The following is a 22,783-nucleotide window of genomic DNA, read 5'->3' on the forward strand; positions in this document are numbered from 1 at the left end:
TGCCGGCGTTGTTTGGGCCTGCGTGAGGGGCTCGTTTTTTGGCGGGCGCAGAGGATCCGTGACCTCCGGGGACCCCGCGGAGGAGGGAGCGGCCGCCCAGGCCGAGCTGTGGCCTGGCGGCGGGAGAGAGAGCGGGCCCGGCCGCGGCGGCCTGCCCGGGCCGGGGCCTGGGCCGGGGCCCGACTCGGGGCGCAGGGGAGGGTCGGCCCCCCAGTCCCTGTGCCGGGCTGCCTCAAAAGCAGCAAATTATGGGCCCTCCTCCCTGTTGTTAGGAGAAAAGAACAGGGGAGAGATTGTCCCAGCCTGAAAACCTCGTGTCTGTTCTGGAGGCTGCCCTTCTTCTCCTGGCGGGGGAGAGCTGGGGACAGGTTGCACCCTGGTTGTGCCGGAGGAGGCTGGCTTCCTTGCCAAAACCTGACACCATGTGCTGCGGCCAAGCTGAGGGTGCTGTGTGTGATGAGGGAGCAGGGTTCACTTGTCCTGATGCACAGGGTACCCTGCTGCCTGGCTGCCTGCCTTCTCTGGCTGTTGGTGAAAGACATGCACTGTTTCTTGGTAGATGGTATGTCTGCCTGCGTGCTATAGGCATAGGCCAGGTCTCCGTCAGATATCCCCTGTGTTTGCAGGGGCTGCTCCCCACCAACACTAGCGAAATTTTATCACTTACTGGTAGTTTATTCACTTTACCACTCAGTTGGACCACAGGCAGAGACATGTGAGCTACCTGTGCTGTGAATCATCTCCAGCCTGGCAAGAATTGGGAACAGAAGCCTTTGAACTTGTATAAGCATGATGAGCTTTGCACTCTTAAAGGCATAAGTATTCCCCAAACCTCATGTGTGAGGGAGTGCCTTGAGAAGAAAGGCTGTGGGGCTGAAACTGAGTTGGAGCTAATAAACCTTCGTTGCACATGTATGTGCATCATGTTCCCCTCCTCTTTCTTTAGTTCTCCTGCTATCAAGACTTCCCCCTGCTCTTCACTGTCCTGAGTATCCCAGCTTGCCGTTATTCTGGCTAACAAAGAGAAGATTGTATGTAATGGGGATGGCTTGAGGCTCGTGAGATATGCAGCTGGTGAACAGTTGAATGTAACTCCCATCTGGGCCACGGCATGTTTTCGGCAATGGGTTTGTGCTGGGGGGTGATCAGTGAGGAAGCTGAGTCCACAGCAGTGGGAGGAAGCAAGCCAGCGCCACCTCACAGTGGTGGCTTCAGTAATTGGTGTCACCAGCCTCATGGACCACATGTGGACCCCCCTCTGCCTGGCCCCTTGCTGGTGGAGCACAGGGAACCTGAGAAATTGTTGTCATCTCTTCTCTATAAGCCATACCCAGAGCCCAGCCCCCCTCCCCAGGTACCCGCAAAATTAGGTATGTACCTGGGGGGTCTTGGCTGTGTGGAAATTTTGGCATGCAGCTCAAAGGCAAGGCCAACTATCACAGAACGATAGGTGCACCAATGAGTTTCTGCTTAACACAATGTAAAACTTTTCATTCTGTTTCTTTTAACGTTTTTATACTAGCAAATTCTAAAGGATAGAAATCATAAGATATGTGTTTGCATTGGATATCTGATTTTTTGACACTATATCACGGTGCAAGCTTTCCCTTTCCTTAAAGAAATTATCTCAGTTTTTGATGGGCTTGACCTTAGATACTATAAAATCAGCGGCATATACACACATTTGTGAGCACTAAAAGCAATAGCAGTTTCTAGCAAGAAACCATCAGCAGCTATTATATGTAGAGATCTGCTGGGACCACAACAACAATTCTGCCTTGGTGTTTATGCCACACCCATAGCTAAAATGGACACCCTGCTAGCTTCTTCTGTGCCAAGATAAGCAGTCCCACCATGTCCTCAGGGCTGCTGTAATGTGATATGGTAATACCCTGGGGTAAACCTAATGACTTTGTGAAGAACCAACTTATAGCGAAGTAGAAAGTATTAAGGATTAATCTTACTGGTTCATGATTTCAGTTAGAGAATTTCAGAATATTTTATTATTGCATACTTGTAAGTGTACGTCTGGAGTGTGATCAGCTGGTTACTGTCTCCTTATTTGCTTGCTGTACTTTTTCTCTTAAATGTGTACATATAGATTGTGATATAAAATTCAGTGTTTTTGTTTTGTGAATTTCCTAGTAAATATACTCTATATGTTATCTGGTAGTACTGAATTTTCTTCTACCACCCAAAAGAACTGTTAGTGCCGTAACTGTGAAGCTCATGTCTTAAAGTAACTGAGGTCACCGCTGATAGCCTTCAGAATAACAACACACAGGAGCATCTCCAGAGTCCTGCAGTAAATGTTATGGAGTGTTTGGAGGCCCAGATGTGTAGGCCAGGTTTTAACAGCAGGGAGAGAGAATTTAGTAGACTGTAAGTAATTTCATGTCTGCCCTTCTGCCCTATTACCCATGCAGACGGTCTGAGGAAGGACGAGTGATTTGTACTGGAGGGAGATAAATATGCAAAGAGGGAAGATGTTAGGTTTTGAGTCAAAAAGGTGGTTCTTAATGTGCATACTGTTTTTTGTCTGCTTGGTTGACAAAAAGTAGATCCTGTGACAGTTTATAACGTGTTGGATTAGAGTCTCAACTAAATTGATATAAGGGATAGTTTCTAAATAGAATTTCACTTATGATTTAAATAATGGCTTTATGTTGTGTTTCTTTTTTGGTACAGAAAGCAAAAGAATTTATAAACTTGTGAAAGCTGTTGAAACACATCTTGTTGCAAATGAAGGGTAATCTGAACTTCAAAGTTTCTTGTTTGTTTAACATAACTGAAGCTCGGTGGTCAAAATGTACAGGAATCTAGTGGAAGAGGGTTTTCTCTAGAAGGGTAGCAAAGGGCTGGAGCAGGTCTCCCCAAAAGACTTTTGACACGTCCATTTTTGAAGGTTTTTGTGACAGATTTAACTGAACAGCACCATCCTGACCTGATCTTGTTGTGGGTAGGCCTACTTCAAGTGGGAGGTTGGCTTGGATAAGTTCCAGAGATTCTAGCTAACCAACATTACTATGATTTTTCAGGTCCCAGGCCTTCCTTGGCCTATAAAGATACTAACAGTGGCTACTAAGCTCTGGGAAACATCATATGGCATGCTTCTGGCTGGTCTCCTTTTTAATTCTTTAATTTCTTGTAGTTATGAGCAATGTCAGAAGCTTTAAGTCTCTCGGTCAGAATTTTTCTGCAAATAATTTCTTTATGGTTTTTTAAGGTATTTCTTGATTTATTGTACACTTATTTCAATTATACGTTATGTTCTCTGTTAACTGGTGAATGTTGCAGTTTTATTTATAGATATATTTTTTTCTTGTCTGTGTAAATCACATTTTTATGGAATTTGATTAGAATGTGCAATATTATTTGATTAATTAATAAAACTACCCAGACTATAGAAGAATCAAGGAAGGAAATTTGTCAAAACAGATTTTGCATTGGAAACAAGTTAATTGAATGCATTCAGTTTCATCTGAGACTTGTCCTTCAAGATTTTAAAACTAGTAAATCTGATTTTTGCAAATCTCTGCTAACCTAAGAACAAAACCGAGCAAAATAAGTTGTACTGGTTTTTTCAGTGCCAAATGTTTTTCCTGCTTTGAACAACATAGTTGTTGATCTGATTTTAGGGAGACATAGAACGTAGAACCATAGAACAGCCCAGGTTGGAAGGGATGTCCAAAGATCATCACCAAAGGCAACCTTCTGTGGGAAAGGGAGCCTAGGTGAGATTATCTAGCATCTTGTCCAGTTGCATCTTGAAAACCTCCAGTGATTGGGACTCTGCCACGTCCTTGGGGAGGTTGTTCCAGTGATTGATTGTTCTCACTGTAAAAAATTTCTTTCTTACGTCCAGATGAAATCTCTCCCAGTGCAACTTGGACCCATTGCACCTTGTCCTTTCTGTGTGGCTCCTTGTGAAGAGAGAGCCTCCATTAAGTACTGGAAAGCTGTGATGAGATCCCCCCTGAGCTTCCTCTTCTTCAGGTAGAAGACACCTAACTCATTCAGTCTTGCCTCATAGGGCAGGTTCTCCAGCCTTTCCATCATCTTTGTGGCCCTCCTTTGGACCTCTCCAGTCTGTCAACATCTTTCTTGAATCATGGGGACCAGAACTGGTCACAGTACTCCAGGTGCAACCTGACAAGCACTGAGTAGAGTGGGATGATCATGTCTGTCACTGCTAGTAATGCCCCTGCGGATGCAGCCCAGGATCCAGTTTGCCTTCATTGCTGCAGTGGCACACTGCTGACTCGTGTTCAGCTTGTTGTCCACCAGGACCCCCAGGTTTCTTTTGGCAAGGCTGCTCCCCAGCCACACAGATCTTACCTGTGCTGGGCTCTTTGTTTATGTCCTCCCAGGTACAGGACCTTGCACTTGTCTTTGTTAAACTTCATACAGATTGTGATTTAGTCTTTCTCTGAAAGATTATATCAACATGTAGAAAATCTTTATTTTGAGAATCTCAAGGTGCTTATGATAAATGTGGGGTTTTTGTTTTGAATGAAAGTTTAGGAGTAAAAATTCAGGGATTCCACTATATAGGGCAGAGCATGTTCTTAAGGTGTGTTTAGTCTTTTGGCAGGAAAGCTGTTTTTCTGGAGTGGGGACTTTCTCAAAAGACTAATTAATGGACTTTGTTATTTTAGCAAAGGCATCCAAATTGAGTAAATCTGATGTCGTCATTATCCAAGACGTTATTTGTGTTCTTTGCATAGCACAATAGAACAGGGATATTTTTCTTTTTATGTAAGACTTAATTACCAGTAGAATTTGAGAACTAATGAGAGTAATAGAAAAATTACTGCCTCTGGCAGTGATTCATACCAATAGACATATGCATATGACTTATGGTAAATGAAAAACACTTTGTAATGTAGTAATAGTTTGTGAGTATTGAAATGCTGTCCTACCTCACCTCCTCCTTTCCTTACTCTTGGATTTGGCTTTAACATTTAGTTCCTCGCTGTATCCATCTGTACGCTGCCCGTGATGAAAAGGTGCTGACCTTGAAACTTTAAGACTTACTCAAGACACAGTAGACACAGGCTATTATTTCAAGTATTCTTTAGAAGATCAACATTCTGGATTTAAAAAAATCAAAGTAATTTTGCAAAAAAAGCCTTGCAGTTGATCAGGCAATGTTTAGAACCACTTGCTGCAGCAATGGATAGCAAGGATCCTGTCTGAATGACCTCTTTGATAAAGCTCTTCCCATGGTTTTTTGGGTTTGCTGACCAAGAAAGTACAGTCCTAGATTGTACATGGTTGTCTGCCTCTCTAAGAAAAATGAGCATGAAAAAAAACTTTCTTGATTGTTTTCTTGTGTGTATGCATACTTGGGCCAGCTGTTCCATTACTTTCACACAGAACTCGGTACAGAGGATGTCCTCAGTAATATTTTTCGGATTCTTCTTAATATTATAGTTCTTTCTCAAGATTGAAGATGCCACAAATCATTCAGACAATATTCTGGCTAGGAAGGCGTTATGGAAAATGGCCTTTTTCCCTTACGTTTTTTTCTACTTTTTATTCTATTCCTTTTCACCTGATCTCTGTATAAAATTCTAACACTTTTCTCAGGATGCAAAGCACAACTGAACATTTGATATGGTAATAGTGAAAGAATTCAGTTGTGTTCAGATGCTGTCTTCCTTAACAGAATGTGTATGAAATAAAATCTTTAAATTATTCTTCAGGCAAATTTGAAGGTCCCGTACTGTGAATGGCTAAATGCCGGGCTTGGCTGGTATTCAGAGAGTCATAATACTTAGGACTAGACTTTTCTTCAGCATCACGTTTGTTACAAAGTTTTGGGAAGAGCTGCTGCTTAGAAGTGTTTTTCTAACTTTTCAAATAAATAGCAATTTGTTAAATCACATTTAAGTCTTGGGAAGTAAAGAAGCCTATGCACAAAGTAAATACTATGTGTGTGTGTATGCATGTATGAATGTATTGGTATCAAGAGGTGAGGAATTCACTTCTGCTCCATCCCTGTAATCCTTTTCAAAAAATCCCTGTTTAAAGGAAGCTGTGGAGCCATTGTGGAAGCTAAAGGAAGTATGATAGGTGTGTTAGTCTTATTACAAATGAATCTCCATTGAATTGCAGTGCTTTTTTTTTTTTTCCTTGAACTTGATAGCATTTAGATCAAAAGATGCTTAACTTAAATTTAGAAAATGCTGATTTATAAGTTGACATAATTAACTGTGGCTTTTTATATACTTTGCAAGAAACTAGTATTTAAATAAATACAGCTGCGTGAACATTTTACACCAAATCAGCATGGGATTCAAAATGTCTTGTGGGATTCTGAATATGACAGCAGTCAAATTCTCCACAAACTTCATTGCCAGATCTTGACAGTCCTTCTGAGTCTGCTTGTCTGGCATATCCTGGTCTGGAACCATTAAAGACCTGTTTTTAAATCATTAGCTTGTATAAAAGTAAGATTGTCTTATTTTAGCTGTCAGAGATGAAAATCTTTCCCTGAAACTATAATCAATTCTAATACATGGGCAATAATCACTAATCTATTATGGTATTGAAGCTTATATAATTAAAGTTAGTTCTGTGACTTTAAGTGTCTATGAGAATAATTTATTGTGTCCTGTGAGGTCAGTCTTTACAGAGTTGTCTCTGTCTTTGTCTTGCACAGCATATGATTTCTGCTAACTAGTATTTGCTTGCAGGATACATGGCATTTTTGCTTGATAGTATTTATTTACTGGCATTATTTGTTTTTCCAACAAACATAGAGATTATCACAATGCTCAATTGCAGTCACAGGCAGATGTAAACATCTGTTCATTGTTTGCATAAGCAGGAGAGATGTGGACACAGGTTTCCTCAGAGCCTTGGTGTTGGAGAAAATCAGTTTATCTTGTGGATAGCCACTGTTGACAGTTACACGTTCAGTGAATGTTAAACAGTTTTCTGCAGACTATGTTAGAATAGCAGTGGAAGAGTTAAATGGGGGCCAGAAGCCATCATTTATTTGTGTTGTTAATCACAGTTAAGAACAGGGGAACTGAGAGTAGAAGGGGCTAGGTACAAGCCATCATATCTCATCAAGTTTTGGATTGAATCACTAATGGAATTCTTTGTGAAACAATAATTCATTCATTCATCAAAATGTGCCTCCCCTCATAATCAATGTTTTTATTTATTTAAATAACATCAGACTGCTTCCTTCTCAGGAAAATGTTTTAAAGTCAATACAGCTCAAATGAAGTGCTTAAGACATAGTGCAAGCCACAGTACGTCCTAGAAGTTTATAGTTTGAATGATGTTCTGGATGTCAAATGGAAGTGTGTTGTGTTGCCTTGAAACTAACCTGCTACTAAGCTCCAGAAAACATCTTTGACTCATCTAAACTATAACAGCATTTTTCTGATTTCCAATAAATTAGCAAATATGTTTTCAAATTAATGGTCTTTGTATATAAACTAGTTTTGAAGGGAGGAACATTTATTGATTGATTGAAGTAGTTTTATCACTGTCCAAAGTAAATTAGATGACTCGCTCATAATGCTTTTTTCCTGACCTAATTTACAATATGAAAATAAATGTTCGTGTGTTTTGTTTACAAAACAATAATAAAAAAATTATTTCGTGTAGACCTGTAAATAGGTTTCCGGATTTCCAGAGCTATTGAGCACATTTTTTACTAAATTTGTTAATTTATTATTTTCAGTTTGTAATTTATACCAAAAATTTCTGCCTATTATTTGCAAATTTTGAATGTGAAGATGAATATTTATTAAACTGGCGGTGGTACCTTCACAATCACCTCTAAAAGCAATGGGAACACACGGTGAACCTAGTCCTGCCAGCTACAGCAATGCAGTGTTGGGCAAATAAGTATACCATACTTATATACTTACACAGAACTCCTCATTCTGTGAACTAGTGGCAGTACTTACTAACCTATATGGATTTTGAGGCTTGATTGTGGGGTTTTATTTCTCAACAATTTGTTGGAATCCTTGAAGGAGAAATTCTATATCAGTGCGAGTTATTGCTATCATTAGCGAGGGACCTGGTGCTTCTGCAACTTCTGTTGGTAATTTGTTCTGAGATTGGAAACCTTTTCTGCTACCCTGGGGAATGGAAGGTCATGTTGCATGTCAAAGGGAAGGTAATCTGCCCTGGTCATAAAATGTTATAGTGAAAACATTCTTATGATAAATAGACCACTCCTCATACCTCTTTTCCTCTCCTAATACCTCATGCAGTAACCTTAGCCAGTACTCATCTGAGCTATTGAGTTTTAAGCCAGATGTTAATTCCACGTTAGGAGTAATTGTTATCTTAGAAGAACTTCTCCTTACAGCCATGTGCTTGTGGGAGGGAAAGGAGTTGGTGTTTGCTGTATGGTTTTTTTTGTACTTGCAGGTAAAGGACAAAAAGTGCTACCATCACTCATGTGAGTGAATTTTTCTCTCATGACTTTTAATTAGCTATTAAGTACTATCTGGGTTTTTTTGCAACATATTTCTGGCTTGAAATGCAGAACCTTTTGTGATATATAAATGTAGCAGTCTGAACTTACTCTTGTTCTGTCTCTCTCTATATAGATATTATAGAAATTGAATAAGATAATTTTTTTTTTCCTTCATAGTGTAAGCCTCTAAGAGAGAGTGTTAAGAGGTTGACTGGAAAACTCTTCAAAAATTACTGACCTTTTCCCTTAGCTTTATCTTCATCTTTGAATTTTAACATCTGAACTTAACATACTTAGGCTTGACTAGATTAAAAGACAATATTTTGTCAATGTTTCTCTTCTTGGAGAAATAAAATTGTTCTCTCTGTCTTCCTGAATATTTCTGATCTCTCTGTTACAGTGGTTAGATTAAACTGCTTCAGCACACAGATCTGTCGGCAGGTTTATTGAATGACTTCTGTTCACTGGACTAACATCGCTTAAGTTTTAAATTTAGTCTTCTGTCAGATCAAAGTATTAGATTGTGTGCTGGGATCTACAGTTTGGAGAGTATGAGTGTATGCAGCAAAATTTTAGAGGTGGAGGCCATACATAGCCCAAAAGAAACATTTCGGCTGGTAGGTGCTCTTAGCTTCATAATTGGCAGTTAGATCATCCATCCTACATTGTTTTTTGGAGTAACTGTAGGAAAAATAATAGGAAAATGGGTGTAACCCTTTTTTTTTTTTTTTTCTTTTATATGAAGTAGCTTTCACAAATGTTGTATTGCTTCACTTAGGATTTAGTATTACTTTGATTCATATGTTACTTCTGGACTCCAGAAAGATATGTAGGAAATATAGATCCTGACAAGCTGCATTTATTTTACTGGAGCTAGCAGAGGTCTTAGGTATGTCCTAGCTGATCATCATTATGCTCTAGAGATCAAGAGCTGTGGGCATATTGTTCCATAACTAGCCCGTAAGGGTCTGGCTTTTTTCAATGCTCATTTGTGCTGATAGCACCTCGGAGGTACAAGGAGTGGAGAGCCATACAGTGTGGAAAGCTGTGGTGGATATTCTAGCACATTATGCCCAGTGCGTAGAGGTGCTATGTAATTTATGTGGATGAAGACCAGCTGTGCCTGCCTTGACCTCAAATCTGGCCTCTCTGACATGGTCTGTGAATGAACCACTCAGCTTTGCTGAGCAGAATATTCTTTTCCCTTCAAAACTTACCTCTGTTCACTCATGATTCATTCTGCTCTCTTATTGTGTAAGAAGCTGCATCTGATTTTCTGTGGAGGTGAAGTGACACACAGAGTTTGTACCCATTGTGTTTCTGGGTTACTGTTCCACTCTTGGCTGAAGCTGGGGTTTTCAGCCCCCATTTCTTTTGTGCTGGTGTTATCATCTGTAAAGCTTGTGAAGACTTCCAAATTCTGTAACTAATTAAATAGAAAAAGTACAGAAGGAAAGATCTAGTTCACTTGACTTTCTGTGCCTTAGGTAAATTCATAGTGTACAAAACAATGTGCTTTTTTTTTTTTTTTTTTTTTTTTTGAGCCTCTGGTAACATAATCACAGTAGTCTGTATCTGAGCTTCCTGAAACATTTCATGTAATGTCCAAAGGCACTATATTTATGGTCCCAAATGTCTAAAAATAATATTCAGTACTCTGTTGTACGCACTAAGTGGGATGGTGATTTTGTGTTATGCATTCCAAATTGACTTTTTAAGGCTCTAGATTTGACTAATAAGCTTTGCATATATTAGAATTTTCTATGCTGCTAAGTATTACATTGTAATTACAAATATCCATCATTATTGTCAAAATTGATGTTGCGAATTTGCTAAACTAAACATGCAGTGCTTTGCTATAAATGAGGGAAGGTCATTGAGCCATATGGTGATGGGAGGTACGATGGGGGATGTTTGTCACTACTGACTGAGTTATAAGAAACAAAGATTTTTGGATAAGCTGTAAAGCTGATAGAAATAGATGAGAGGATAAAGTTGGGACAAATCCTGTAACTTCTAGTGTGTTTATAAGAAGACAGAACAGGTGGTGTGTTACTTCATTTGGATTGTTTAATAAATTATGTTTACGGTTTATTGTTGTCTTTGTCATGAGATGACTGGATCCTATCTAATTTCAATGTAATTTATTTTCCAGATTCATTTTGGATCTATGATGCTTAAATTCTTATTTCTCAAAAAGCACAGGTTTACTCAAGCAAAAATCAAGAGGCAAAGTTAATTGTCTTTATTACTAGAATCCAAGGATCGCTTTTGCAAAGTAAAACTTTATTAAGAGACTGTTCTGTATGCTCAAAATTACTGGTCTGTCAAAATGACCAACAAAGCTTCACCTCAGATAACCTTCAGAGAACTGTTTCTTAAAGTCTTTTGTAAGTCAGAATATCTCAGTTATTATTTTAAAACTGTATGCTGTCAACATATTTCTGATACTCAATCCCCTTTCTCTTCTAAGGAATTGGCATTTTTATCATTTCCATATTGAAAGAATAATATCGGAACTGTAACTAGATATTTACTAAATCTAAATCTTTAGTTTCAGAAATAATGCTGTGCTTCAGAAACATCCTATCAAAATCTCATCATTGTCCAGACCAACCACACTTCAGTCCAAGAAATTAGAATATATCAAGGCTGTATGCCTTGTTGTTTAACTAAAAAAACCTAAGCACTATTGCTTCATCAAAGACTAATCATTTTCCACTGACAAGTGGGAAATGCTTGCATCCAGCAAGGCTGCTTAGCACGCAGTGGGCTTCTAAAAGAACAGTTACAGTCACCAAGAGGCACAATACAGTTAGCCCTCTTCAGGGTACCCAAGTCACAAGCTAAACTACATCTCTTTTGAGAATGGAAGGTAACTCCTAGCCATGCTGAAGAGAGAAATTTTGGCCACAGCATTGGACTAAAACTCTAATCTTTCCGCAAAAGTATAATGGAATTTGTAAGGGCAATTCAGAGCAGGCCAGGCCTTTTTTTAAGAACTATTCAGAAATAGCAGCACAGCAAATGGAACGGTATGTATCTGCCTCAAAAGGAAGAAGAGAGAAATCAGCCTTGTCAGGATTTGAACTTGTGGTTTCAAGGCATTCCCCACCTGGTAATTGGACTGCTGAGCTACCCAAGTGTCCTGGTGAGCAGTTGGAAGGGTCTTGGCAGTGAAAGCTTAGCAGAGATCTATTAGTCATTTCAGGCCATCAGAACACTTTTCATCTGTTGGAAATTCTGTTTCTAGTTCCAGCAGCACATCCTTGCCTAATGCCTCGTTAACTGAACAGCTTGTTCGATTGGGTCCTTCACTGGTAACCCTCCTTCTTAACCTCTTCTACAATATAACATTGCAGTTGCAACTCCAATTAAGATTAAAAGAACGCTTTCATTTGGACATCTTTCCTTTTTTCTTTTAACCCTGACCTTCTGAAAAGCAATCCCTTCTGCAGAGATTCTTTATGCTTAGAATTAAGCCAATAACTTTTTATTTTTAGAAGTATAGCAACAAAAAAGTATGTTTCAAAGAACTGCAAAAATAATCATAGTTAACTATGAATAGCACTGGTAGTATTCTGGGACCATGAAGAAGAAGGTGTTTGGGAACTGAGGGTAAATCATGCCTGACCAGCATGGTTGCCTGGATTCGTGAATGAGGGGAGAACAGTGGATGTCGTTTACCTCTACTTTGGGGAGGCTTTCAATGCTGACTCCCACAACATTCTTGTATCCAAGTTAGGGTGTTATGGTCTGGATTGGTGGACAACCATGCTCCTTTAAGGCTGGTTGGATGCTGGGACTTAGAGGATGGTAGTTAATGGGTCTTCATAGGTTGATCCTGGGACTCATCCTGTTTCACATATTTATCAGTGACCCAGAGGAAGTAACAGTGCTTGCTCATTAAGTTTGCCAATGACACCAAATTGGGGAGCCAACATGCTCGAGGGCAGGGCTACCATCCAGAGGGACCTCAGAAGCTTGTAGGAAAAGGCAAACAGCAACCTTATGGAATTCAGTAAGGACAAGTACAATGTCCTACATCTGGGAAGGAGATGCCCCAGCCACAGAACAGGCTGGGGACTGACTGACCAGGGAGCAGATCTGCTGAAAAGGGGCTAGGGATCCCAGCAGCCAGCCAGCTAGCTGTGTGCCCTGGCAGCAAGGAAGGCCAAGAGCATCTTGAGATGTATCCTGAGTTGCTCAGCCAGCAGATTGAGGGGAGTGATTATCCCCCTCTACTCAGTGCTTGTTAGACTGCATCTGGAGTACTGCCTTCAGTCTTGCACCCACCCACCATGCAGGAAAGACATGGATAACCTGAAGCAAGCTCAGTAGAAACCACGAAGCTGGTTGAGGGCTGAAGCACTTGCCCTGTGAGAAAAGGCTGAGGGAACTGGGCTAGTTCAGCCTGGAGAAAGAACAACATTGAGGGAACCTAATAGCAGCCAGAACAAGAGATGGCAGATGTAAAGTGAAGGAAGAGAGGTTTTCAGACTGCCTTTAAGGAAAAGCTTTTTCCCCACAAGGACAGCCAAGCAATTGAGCATGGTTCCCAGAGAGGTGGTCCGGTCACCATGCTGGTTTTCAAGACCTGACTGGACAAAGATGTCAGTAGCCTGGTCTGATCCTACTGCTGACCCTCCTTTCAGCAGGAGGTGGGGCTAGAGACCTTCCGAGCTGCTTTCCAACATGAATGATTCTATGATCCTGTTGATCGGGTGGTCATCTGTGCTCTCTTCTTTGAAATGGGTACAGGCACAAACTGATAAAAGGATACAGTCAGGAAAAAAAAAAGTCCTCCTTTCCTAAAAACAGCCACAAGTGTCTCTCTCTCTCTCTATGTATATATAAAAGTGGGGAGACATTTTAAGTTTTTAAATTGATTAAAGATGAAAGGAAACTCTTTAGAAATGGGCATGCATATTAGAAGCTTTTTCTCATCTATGGCAACTTTGACAGAGAAGGTTAAAGTTTTTGTTAGAAGTTTTGAGATATGGGACACAAAGTAGCAAGATTTGCTTTAGAAATAAGTTACAATTCCATGTATCTGATCGTGTAGCATGTATCATACACACTGGGTCACAGTCACCAGCTCTCAAGTGTGTTTTCTGATGTTGGTCAATTTTTATTCCTCTTCTCTGTTCTTCTGAGGTAATCTTCTCTCATAAAGTATCTCTAGTGCTGTTCTCTTCTAGACCTATTTCTTGGCAATTCTATTGGAACTCATGTTTTCGATATCAGCAGAGAAACCAAGTAGTGGCTTGTAGGTTTCATTCTATAGGCTTTTTGTGAGGACCGTCTAGGGACTCTGATTAGAAAATTCAAGGAAATAATTCTGGGTTAACCAACAGTCTAATTTTTCCTGCTTCTTTACTCTTCTTTCCTCCCAGCTTCCAGCCACCAACCCCAGTCCCCCAAGCAAATCCTGATTCCAGGAATAGGCTTTGCTTTGATTTTAGAAAACAGCCAGGTGTCATTGTTGTGCTGTAGCTTGAGGTGGCAGTGCTGAAAACATGTCTAGTGATGGGAGTTTGAAGAACACCTTGCTGATAAAACATTCTGTTGGTCCTGTGTTCAATCAGATAAGTCACAGCTACTTCCCTATGAAGTATTTATCTCTCAGTCTCAAACAGGCATCAGTTGTCAAATGTTTCTTTTTTTTTAGTATTAAATGGTAATTGCATGCAGTTTTGCCTCACCTTTATTGGTGTCTTTTAATGAGACCTTTATAGAGGAAAAAAGAATGTAAATACACACACATATATATAGAAATATGTATGTGTAAACACATATATTAATAATCATTCCCTCTGAAGTAATTCTGTACATGGAGACATCCTCACTAGCATTAATGAAAGCTTAAGGTAAGCTAAAGGTATTTTTCTGCAGATTTTTTTTTAATTATAAAAACTTTCCATTTTTAAATTATATGTAATTCTGAAAATTCAGCTAGGCAAATCTCATCTGGTGCACATTCTGCTAGTAATAATGGGACATTCTGAAAATTCATGCTGTTGCTACCTTAATTTAATAGGTGTTAGTTGGAAGGGAGAAGTGGTAAGAAAGTACAGTTAGTGAAAGGAAACAATGACCTTTTATGAGAAGGATCCCTTGCTTGATATAATACTACTGTATTGTAAATCAGTATCTTGTGTCCTTAATTAAAAGCATCATATACTTCATTTTAGGATTATTAACCACAGTGGGCTTCCTAGAGGTTGGCTACTGATTGTTTGCCTTAATTTATTAAATACAACTTAAGCTAATAAGGAAAAATGCATTTTACTTTATACCTGTTCTGAAAGTCTTGAGTGTTCTAACCTGCTGGCCTCTTCCCTTGTAATCTGTTTTGCTTGCACAGATTGCGTACAACAATACTCCTCTTCTGTCTTTGCGTACATGCTCAATGTCTTACAATTTGTAATAGCCGTTACATTTCACAGTATGTTGCCTATAACTGTGATGTGATCTATTAATACATTATATTTGTTCACAGTCACAGAGACAAGATGTCAGCATATTTGTAAAGCTGTCTTGGAAAGATGACTTAAACCTTTAGCATGTTGTGATACTGGTAAATGCAAAGCGGTGTTGAGAAAACATTGCTTGGCCAGGTTTATTTTGAAGGCATAGTACTGTGTACTTAAAAGCAATTATGTCTGCGTGGCATTTCAGCTTCTTTTCTTACACTCTGGTTTAGCAGAGCACAAAGATACAAGAGTTAAGACTTGAAAAGGAAATGGATTTTTTTTATTTTCTGGTCAGGCATGACATAAGTAAACATTTTGAAATAAAAAAATCTAAATCTCCAAGCAGCTATTATTTTCTGAAGTACCTCTGTTGCAATTTCATTTTTCCTTAATAGCCGTTGTTTCAGACTTCACTTCTTGTGGGCTTCATTTTTATGAGGACACATGTTAGTTTTTCAATTGTGCTTTGGGGAAGGAAAAAGATGAACTCTTTGAAGGTAGAGGTGAATGACTGAGTATTAGGAAAAAGACTATTTTCTAACTGTAACTCTGTGGTTTTTACTATTATTTGGGGGCATTGTTGTCTCGTAACATTAGCAGGTAGTGCCTTTTCCCTGTGAGTCTGTGGTAACGTTTTGGCCCTGGCATTGTTCTCGCATTAACCCCCAACCACTCTTTCTGTTTTCTGCTGATGTGTATCTGTTACTTTCCGTAGCCATCCACCTGTGGTGGCTTTGGTCTGAAGCCATTGCACTGAGTCTATTACCCATTGAGTACATGCTTTTGATTTAATTGGGAGTTAATTGTGTGACAGATGCACATACGTAGGGATCACAAAAAGTGTTTTGAGCGTGCACATGTAAAAGAGCGCTGAGTGAATCTATTCAACTATACACTCTTGCTTGGGTACTGCTGTCACTAGCTTGCTAGAAGGTCTTTGCAGAAGATAAAATCAAAGGTGTTCTCTACTAAAATTCCAGTGTGCTTGGATGACAAAAAGAAAAGAAAATGCCTCATTGCATCTTTTGGCCATTTTTCAGTATCTGTTTCCAAAGAATGGTGAGAAAAATAGTAGATTGTGAAATGCAGTTTGAGTTTTCATTTGCAGTGATGTTTCTTAATGAACACTGTTGCATTCCTAGGACTTTTCCCAAAGGTCTATAGGAGCTGTATGCAGAATTGCTTTCCAATTCTGTTTCTCTGGAGAGGTTGCTTGGTACCTTCTCACTGAAGACTCCCCTTTGTTTATGCCACTTGCTTGGTCTCTCTGAGGGGGATCTATCGCAAACTGTATCCATCTAAATGAGTACTGCTGTATTCCCTCCTTCTCAGCACTAACACTCATCCAGTGCCATGCAGAGATGATGGAGATCGCTAATCCAGAAAAAAACCCAAAACAACAAAAAAAGTTCACTGTTTTAGTAGGTTGGCCTTCTGCCATGTTACCAAGTTGGATTGGCTCACCTCAGGGCCAAATATCAGACTGGCTGTGCTAGTCTGAAGGAGGCAGAGGGAGGTTTTGTGCCTACCAGGGAGGGTGGCAAAATTGCAGCAGCTCCCCTTCACTGACTTTGCTTAAACTTGTTGCAATGCTGTATGCCCTCAGTTCCTTTGTGCCAGCTTGGGTAAATAATCATCCATAAGGTGCAGCAGCTGTTTCACTTGCCAGTATGCTTTTCATCTGTCACTCTGTCTTCAGATAGTGTTTCTTTTGGGTTAATGTTGTAAAGTTTTATGAAGATAGCCATATATTTTCTGCCACTGGCATTTTGAGCTGTGCCTTCAAATGGTACATGATAGGTTTTGGTGTTTATGCTTATTGAACTGAAAATACACACCATTAGAGTAGCTGATCAGCTGACCAGTCTGTTCATCAACCAGAAGATCTTTGGAGTAGCGCTTCTTAAAAAAAACCAAGAGATATATGTCTGAATGAACAAGTTCTTTTCATAGCATGTATATCTTCACTACATGTTGCTATACATGTTACTGTACTTTCAAAAGAGCCCAGTTGTTCATGGACTTGCAGCAATATTGCAGCCCTAATGTTAGTACTAGCTTTTAGTACACGCTCTGTTAAGAAACTCTTGAAGTGTAAAGAGTATGAAGGTTTGGAATTGACGCTGCTCACAACTGTTGTTGCATATAAAAAGCTGTTGTTTAAAAACAAACAGACAAACAAAAACCCTGCCAGTTTGTTTATATCTTGACTTAACACTTTTTACATAATTTTGAAAGAATTTGAGTGTTGGTGAAATGTTCCCCTGGCACCTGAATAAGGAAGAAAGGGTATTTTGCAGTTGTTATAGTATTGGGTTTGAGCTTTGAGTTCCGCTCATCCTTATTTTAAGTGATGTATTGAATCTCAATGTAACCTTAGTAAAGAGTAGTACCAGGATATAGAGCTAGTCTTTGAAGTGTGTTTAGAGAATACTGGAGATGTATTGATTTAGCTGTAGAATTAAGATTGTGTTAAAGCCTATGTAAAATAACTTCATTTGGGTGTTAACATTCATAAAGGTTTAAAGAAATTGTAAAATGAAAAAACAGTGCAACTTTCTGACTATAGATAAAAACTGGTCTGATGATGTTTTCTAAGTACATATCTTTTCTTTTTCAACAACTGTTGGGTGTAACAAGAGGAAGAGAGAGAAAACAGAACAATTAATGCACCATATGTACAAAACAAAAAACCCAGTCTGTAGGTGTTGTACTGAACAAGAATTTGGTTTAGTCCCATCTATCTTTTTTTATGTAGATAGCATTTACTTATTTGTATTGCATTTTGAAAGACTTGTACCCAGAAATGGATACTTGCTGTTTGTTGTTGTTGTTGTTGTTTTTTCTTTTGAGCTAAATGTGTGTGTGTGTATTTATGTTAGGTCTTTGTGTCTTTTGTAAACCCTTCCTTTCTTGCAGAAAATATTATATGTTTCTGCACAGAAACCTTACATGTGTATATTGGGTGATTTGAAATCCAGCCATCATCAAGCAACAAAGTTACATCTTAATGATTTGGGGTTGTTTCTTTTCTAGAAGAAATAAGGAGCTTCACCTTGAAACCTTGCTAGGACAGCAGCTGCGGGTGACAATGAGCTTCTATATTTAATACATTCTGTTAACTTCACACTTACAAACACACACTCACTCATGCACACTAGTGTCACATTATAGGGGAACAGGCCCTCATTAAATGCACGCACCATCTGCTGGTGTGTGGCAGCAGGGTGGCACTCCATAACCATCCTGATTCCTGTGACTGAAATGTATTATTTATGAGCTCAAAGAGAAAATATGCTGCTTGGCTGGTGGAGGCTGCCTTAAGAGCTGGATAACACCATCTAAGGGTACAGAGTGCTGCTGGCTATTCATCTTTCCTCTTCTTCCTCTCCCCCCTCAGTCTCCTCCCCAATATTTTTCTCTTCCAACATCATCTTTGGAGATTTTTATGATAGTATTTCAGGCAATTTTGTGTCTCGTGTTTCACTTTTATACAAGATTGGAAACAGTTGTTGAAATACTACATTCTTTGTGGTGCTTGCAGCAGCCTCCTTTTTTCCCTCCAGTGCCACACATAGGGTTTACTTTCTGTAGTAAAAATGATACTGATGTGATGTGGTGGTAGAGAAGTGGGACATTATCAACATAGCTGAGCAGGATCAGTTTACTGCCATTTCTCTTTCCCCTCCCAAGCACATGTGTCATGAAAGTATCTACTGCTGAGTCTGAATTTTATTTTAATAGTAAAATTGGCCCTATTTTTTATTGAGCAGTACACTACAGACTGCATAAAGGTTCTTTACTGGGTTGAAAAGAAAGGGGAGAGATTTGGAGATTGCTGCAGCTTTGGACCTTCCTCCTTGAAATCAGAGATCATAACCTCTTCCTACTTGCAGAGATCATGTCCTGTTATTGCTGCTTAGTGGGGACATGGATGAGGAAGTGTTGGACTGAGGGGTGAAATACTTTGTCAGGAGAGGAGAGGGCTGACAGGGAAGGAGCCCTTTCTGTTACAGCTGGTCCATCAGTCTGCCTTAGTTGACTGCTAGATTACAAAGTCAGAACAAGTAATAACATATAATGTATTTAGTGGTTAGCTGAATGACCTTTAGAGCATGCAGAATAAGAATAGTCACACTGATTCAAAATAATTTGGGAGATGATTTTTTGGTTCTTAGGCTTTTTGTTATGTTCTTGAACTTTGCAGCATCTGTGCCAGGCATCCAATAGTATGTTTACAGCAATAACAAGCAGTAAGGACTGGATTGGTATGCGAAATATGGTAATTTTCTACAATAACTTCCAGTAAAACCGATTTTTTTTTTCTTTATTAAAGAATCTGGTCACTGTTTCAACCCGGGCAAGACAAGACCCTGAATAAAAAGATATATGTATAAAACTGGGTAAAATACATATGTGTGTTTATATATATTTTTAAAAATCAGCACGTTTTAAAGACTGTTGAAATGTCACAAACTGTGGCACATCTATGAATACACGTCTTTTTATTGTTTCTGTTTAGAACGTATGCCATTAGAAGGATAAGAGATGCCTTCAGAGAAAACAAGAATATAAAGGATTCTGAAAAAATAGAAGAACTAGTGAATAAAGCCAAAGTAAACCTAGAGGTTATTCATCGGCAGGTATGTTTACTTCTTTCATTTCATCTAAGAGTTGTACACTCCTCAGTTAACTGTCTTATGCCACTACAGAAATAAGTAGATCCTTGCTCATAGCATCTCTGGATGAACAGTAGTCTTTGTATGTCTGAGTCTGACAGGGTGGGAAACATCCATTTATCCATGATAGTTGCAATAGGGGATTTAGGGATGTTTGTTCCATTAACCAGAACAGGTCTTGCTGTCAAAAGTTTATATGCTCTTCTGTTACTTTTTCTGCTGTTTGCTTTACTATCTCTCCACTCTGCTTCTCTGTTCTGTCCTAATTTTCCTTTGAAACTGTTTCCTCTAGCTCATGTGTATTAGATTCCTTTCCTCAAGCTTTCCTTCTTCCATTATAGGTTTAGAAGAGTGGCTGTGACACTCACTCCAAATAGTCTTGCCTTCTGTGTTTGTTTTTCCCCACCTCCAGATACAGTGTTAGAACAGTAGCAGAACAACAAAATCCTAAAGTGAATTAAGTAAATGCTGGCTAAATGTGTCCAAGCAGGGTGATAGATTTTTTTCTTTGGAAAAAGTTGAGTCACTGGCAATATTTTTTTCTCTGACCGTGTCTGGGTAGCATTTATAACATCTCTGCTCCTTCCACTGGGTTCTATATTATTTAGACGTGAATTATACTTTGGTATACTTTAGGTACTTTATTACTTCTCATATGTAACCACTGTCTATCACAGTGACCACTGGAGATTTGAAGAAAGCAAGCTTCTACACCTGAACTTTCTAAGGACACTTGCAATGCTTAAGCTGTCTCTCCTTGCAAAATCTGCACTTACTGACACCGGTCAGAGCTCAGCAGTACTTTTACTAAATGTCAAATGAATATATGCACCTGTTCCTCCATGGTCTGTTTTAACATGAATCTTTTAACAACCAGCAGGTCAGTTAGCTGGATTCTTATTTTGGTAGGAAGCTAGGCCCTTTGATTTGGCATTTAAGTGTGAATATTTTGGTGCAGGTTAAATTATTTCTTTGGAATTTCTTCTCCCAGGAACAGGTGTTGTTTTGTGCTACCGTAGCTTTGCTAACTTTTTTTTAACCCAAACACTGCTATTTTTGTATTTGAAAAGTGTGTCTCCAAGAAACAATTCAGATTGGATTGATTCAATGCAATTATATTTAAATGTTGGGATGTTTTTTCTCATATCTGTAGGTGATGAGTAGCATTTTCAGCATTCCTTTTTGAGGTTTTATCTTGGAGAGCCTTGATATCCAATATCCTCCAAGGAAGTATTAGAGGCTGGAGAAAACGATGAAGGAGGGGATGTCACAGGAGAAGAGTCGGAGATCACTTAGACTGATCTGAGCAAGTAGTTTATTGAGTTCTAATCAGTAAATTTAGGTATGTAAAATATTTAATAAGTACAGGTGGATTGGCAGTCAATACTATTTCCTACACTTAAAGTTAGTATGGGATACAAAGATTATTGCTTAAGCTTACTGGATGTATCTTAAATGTTACATGCATGCAAAAAATGTCACTTAGCAACCCATCGATGTCTGGTGTAAGGTAAGGGATATGCCATCCTGGCGGGGTAACCTTGAGAGGCATCCCTACTCAAGGGGAGATCAACGCCACACAGCCAGCTGCCATGGAGGGAGAACTCAACAGACCCTGATGGCTGCAGATATTTGTAGCATAAAGTGGTTGATTTGTAGTCAGACTTTCTGCTGTGTTAATGTAGTTTCGGCCACTTATTAGCCCAGTCTCCAGCCAAACCGTTATTTTTGAGGGTTGGTGCTGAGTTCTCACTGATAGCCTCACACAATAGGAGCAACTTTGGTTAGGCCTACTTGTTGAGCATCTGCCTGGACTAAAGTTCAGTTAGTTCAAACAGGAGGAGTACATCCTTCACAGGGGGTGGCAAAAGACAAGAATGCACAGGGTCAAATTCTACCATTTACAGAAATCTTCATCAAAGAAGTAACAATTTGTGGATGTGGGATCTCCATAGTAAAATGCTACAGAAATTCTCTTCTACATTGTGGCTAAGATAAGTTCCTTTGTAACTTATCTTATTCCTTTGTAACTTATCCTTTGTAACAGTAACTTTTGCCATGAAATGGATGACTGAAGTGTACTAAATTTATTTTTGTTTTAAAATATCTTAGCTAGGCCCTACTTGGCACAACTCTTTTATTATAGCAAGTACTTCTTTTTTCTGAAACGAGTTCAATTTCAGGGTATCAAAGCACTTGGAATAGGTGGGAAATTTTGTTCCTGCTTTATAGATATGTATCTGGGATGCTGAAATGAGGACACTGATTTGTAGTACCTTAATGCTCAGGGTACTCTCACTTGATGTGGGTAGGATTTGGTTCTCACTGGTTCTATGAGCTTAAATAATAAAAGGCAGTTGTAAGTCAGATGGTGGGTAAGTCTTGCTAAAATAAAAGCTTTCCAGCTTTTCTTTCAACAAAACATGGTTCTGATGGCTTATGTGAGCCATAATAGATCTGGGACAGATTTTAAAATAAAACTCCTCTCCCGCCTGAGTCCTGTGAACACCCAGATTACCTTGTTACTGTAGACCCTGAAAAAAGATATGATTTCTCCAAAACAGACTCTTGACAGGGCAGACTCTTTTCCTTCTAGAGTGTGGGTCTTGTCTTGCACCTTTTATGAAGTTTTCTTTTAGCCTAAATGTTGTCCATCAGCATCAGATAGGTCTTTCAGCTGCCTTGGAAAGAGTAGGAAGAGCAGGCAGGCTTGGTTAATCTCTGACTGCCATACCCACTCACTGTCTTTTGTAAAGGAGTAGTTGAGCTTAAGGACATTTTGCATTCATTGGTTGCTAGTGAATGTTTTGATCATGCATAAACATACACATGTGCCTGTATGTACACAAGTATTCTAATAAGCCTGTACATGAACAATGGGTAACTGTTTCATATACCAGCCTGTATTTTGCACGGTAAAAATGTTGTGCATTTAATTCTTCATTCAAGAAAATGACAGCAATAAAAGGTTAGACAAGATTTGTTATTTTATCTTAGCATGGATTCTGCTTTTTTCATTACACCAGCAGAACCATTTTAATCTGCAACTTTTTTTTTTTTCCATTTTGCTACTTTGTAGTAATGGCAAAGAAATTTTATAAGAAATCTTTCTTGATTCAAGATTGAGAGAACTCATTGAGAGCCACATTTTGCTCTACCACTTAATACATAAA

The 22,783-nt window shown here is 39.1% G+C and overlaps 1 protein-coding gene across 10 annotated transcripts in view; it reads left to right on the top strand.

Moving 5' to 3' along the window:
- LYRM4 (LYR motif containing 4) overlaps positions 1–22,783 on the top strand; it is a 91,583-nt gene that overhangs the window by 237 nt on the left and 68,563 nt on the right. For all 10 annotated transcript variants that reach the window (XR_012653692.1, XR_012653699.1, XR_012653697.1 and 7 more), the window contains exon 2: positions 19,454–19,574. Coding sequence is in view for 1 of the 10 variants with exons in the window: in XM_075052085.1 (XP_074908186.1) it covers positions 19,454–19,574 (121 nt within the window). In the remaining 9 variants the exon portion in view is untranslated. The remainder of the gene's footprint in view (positions 1–19,453; positions 19,575–22,783) is intronic.

The sequence above is a fragment of the Buteo buteo genome, chromosome 20 (genome assembly GCF_964188355.1).
Source record: "Buteo buteo chromosome 20, bButBut1.hap1.1, whole genome shotgun sequence".
Taxonomy (NCBI): Eukaryota; Metazoa; Chordata; class Aves; order Accipitriformes; family Accipitridae; genus Buteo; species Buteo buteo.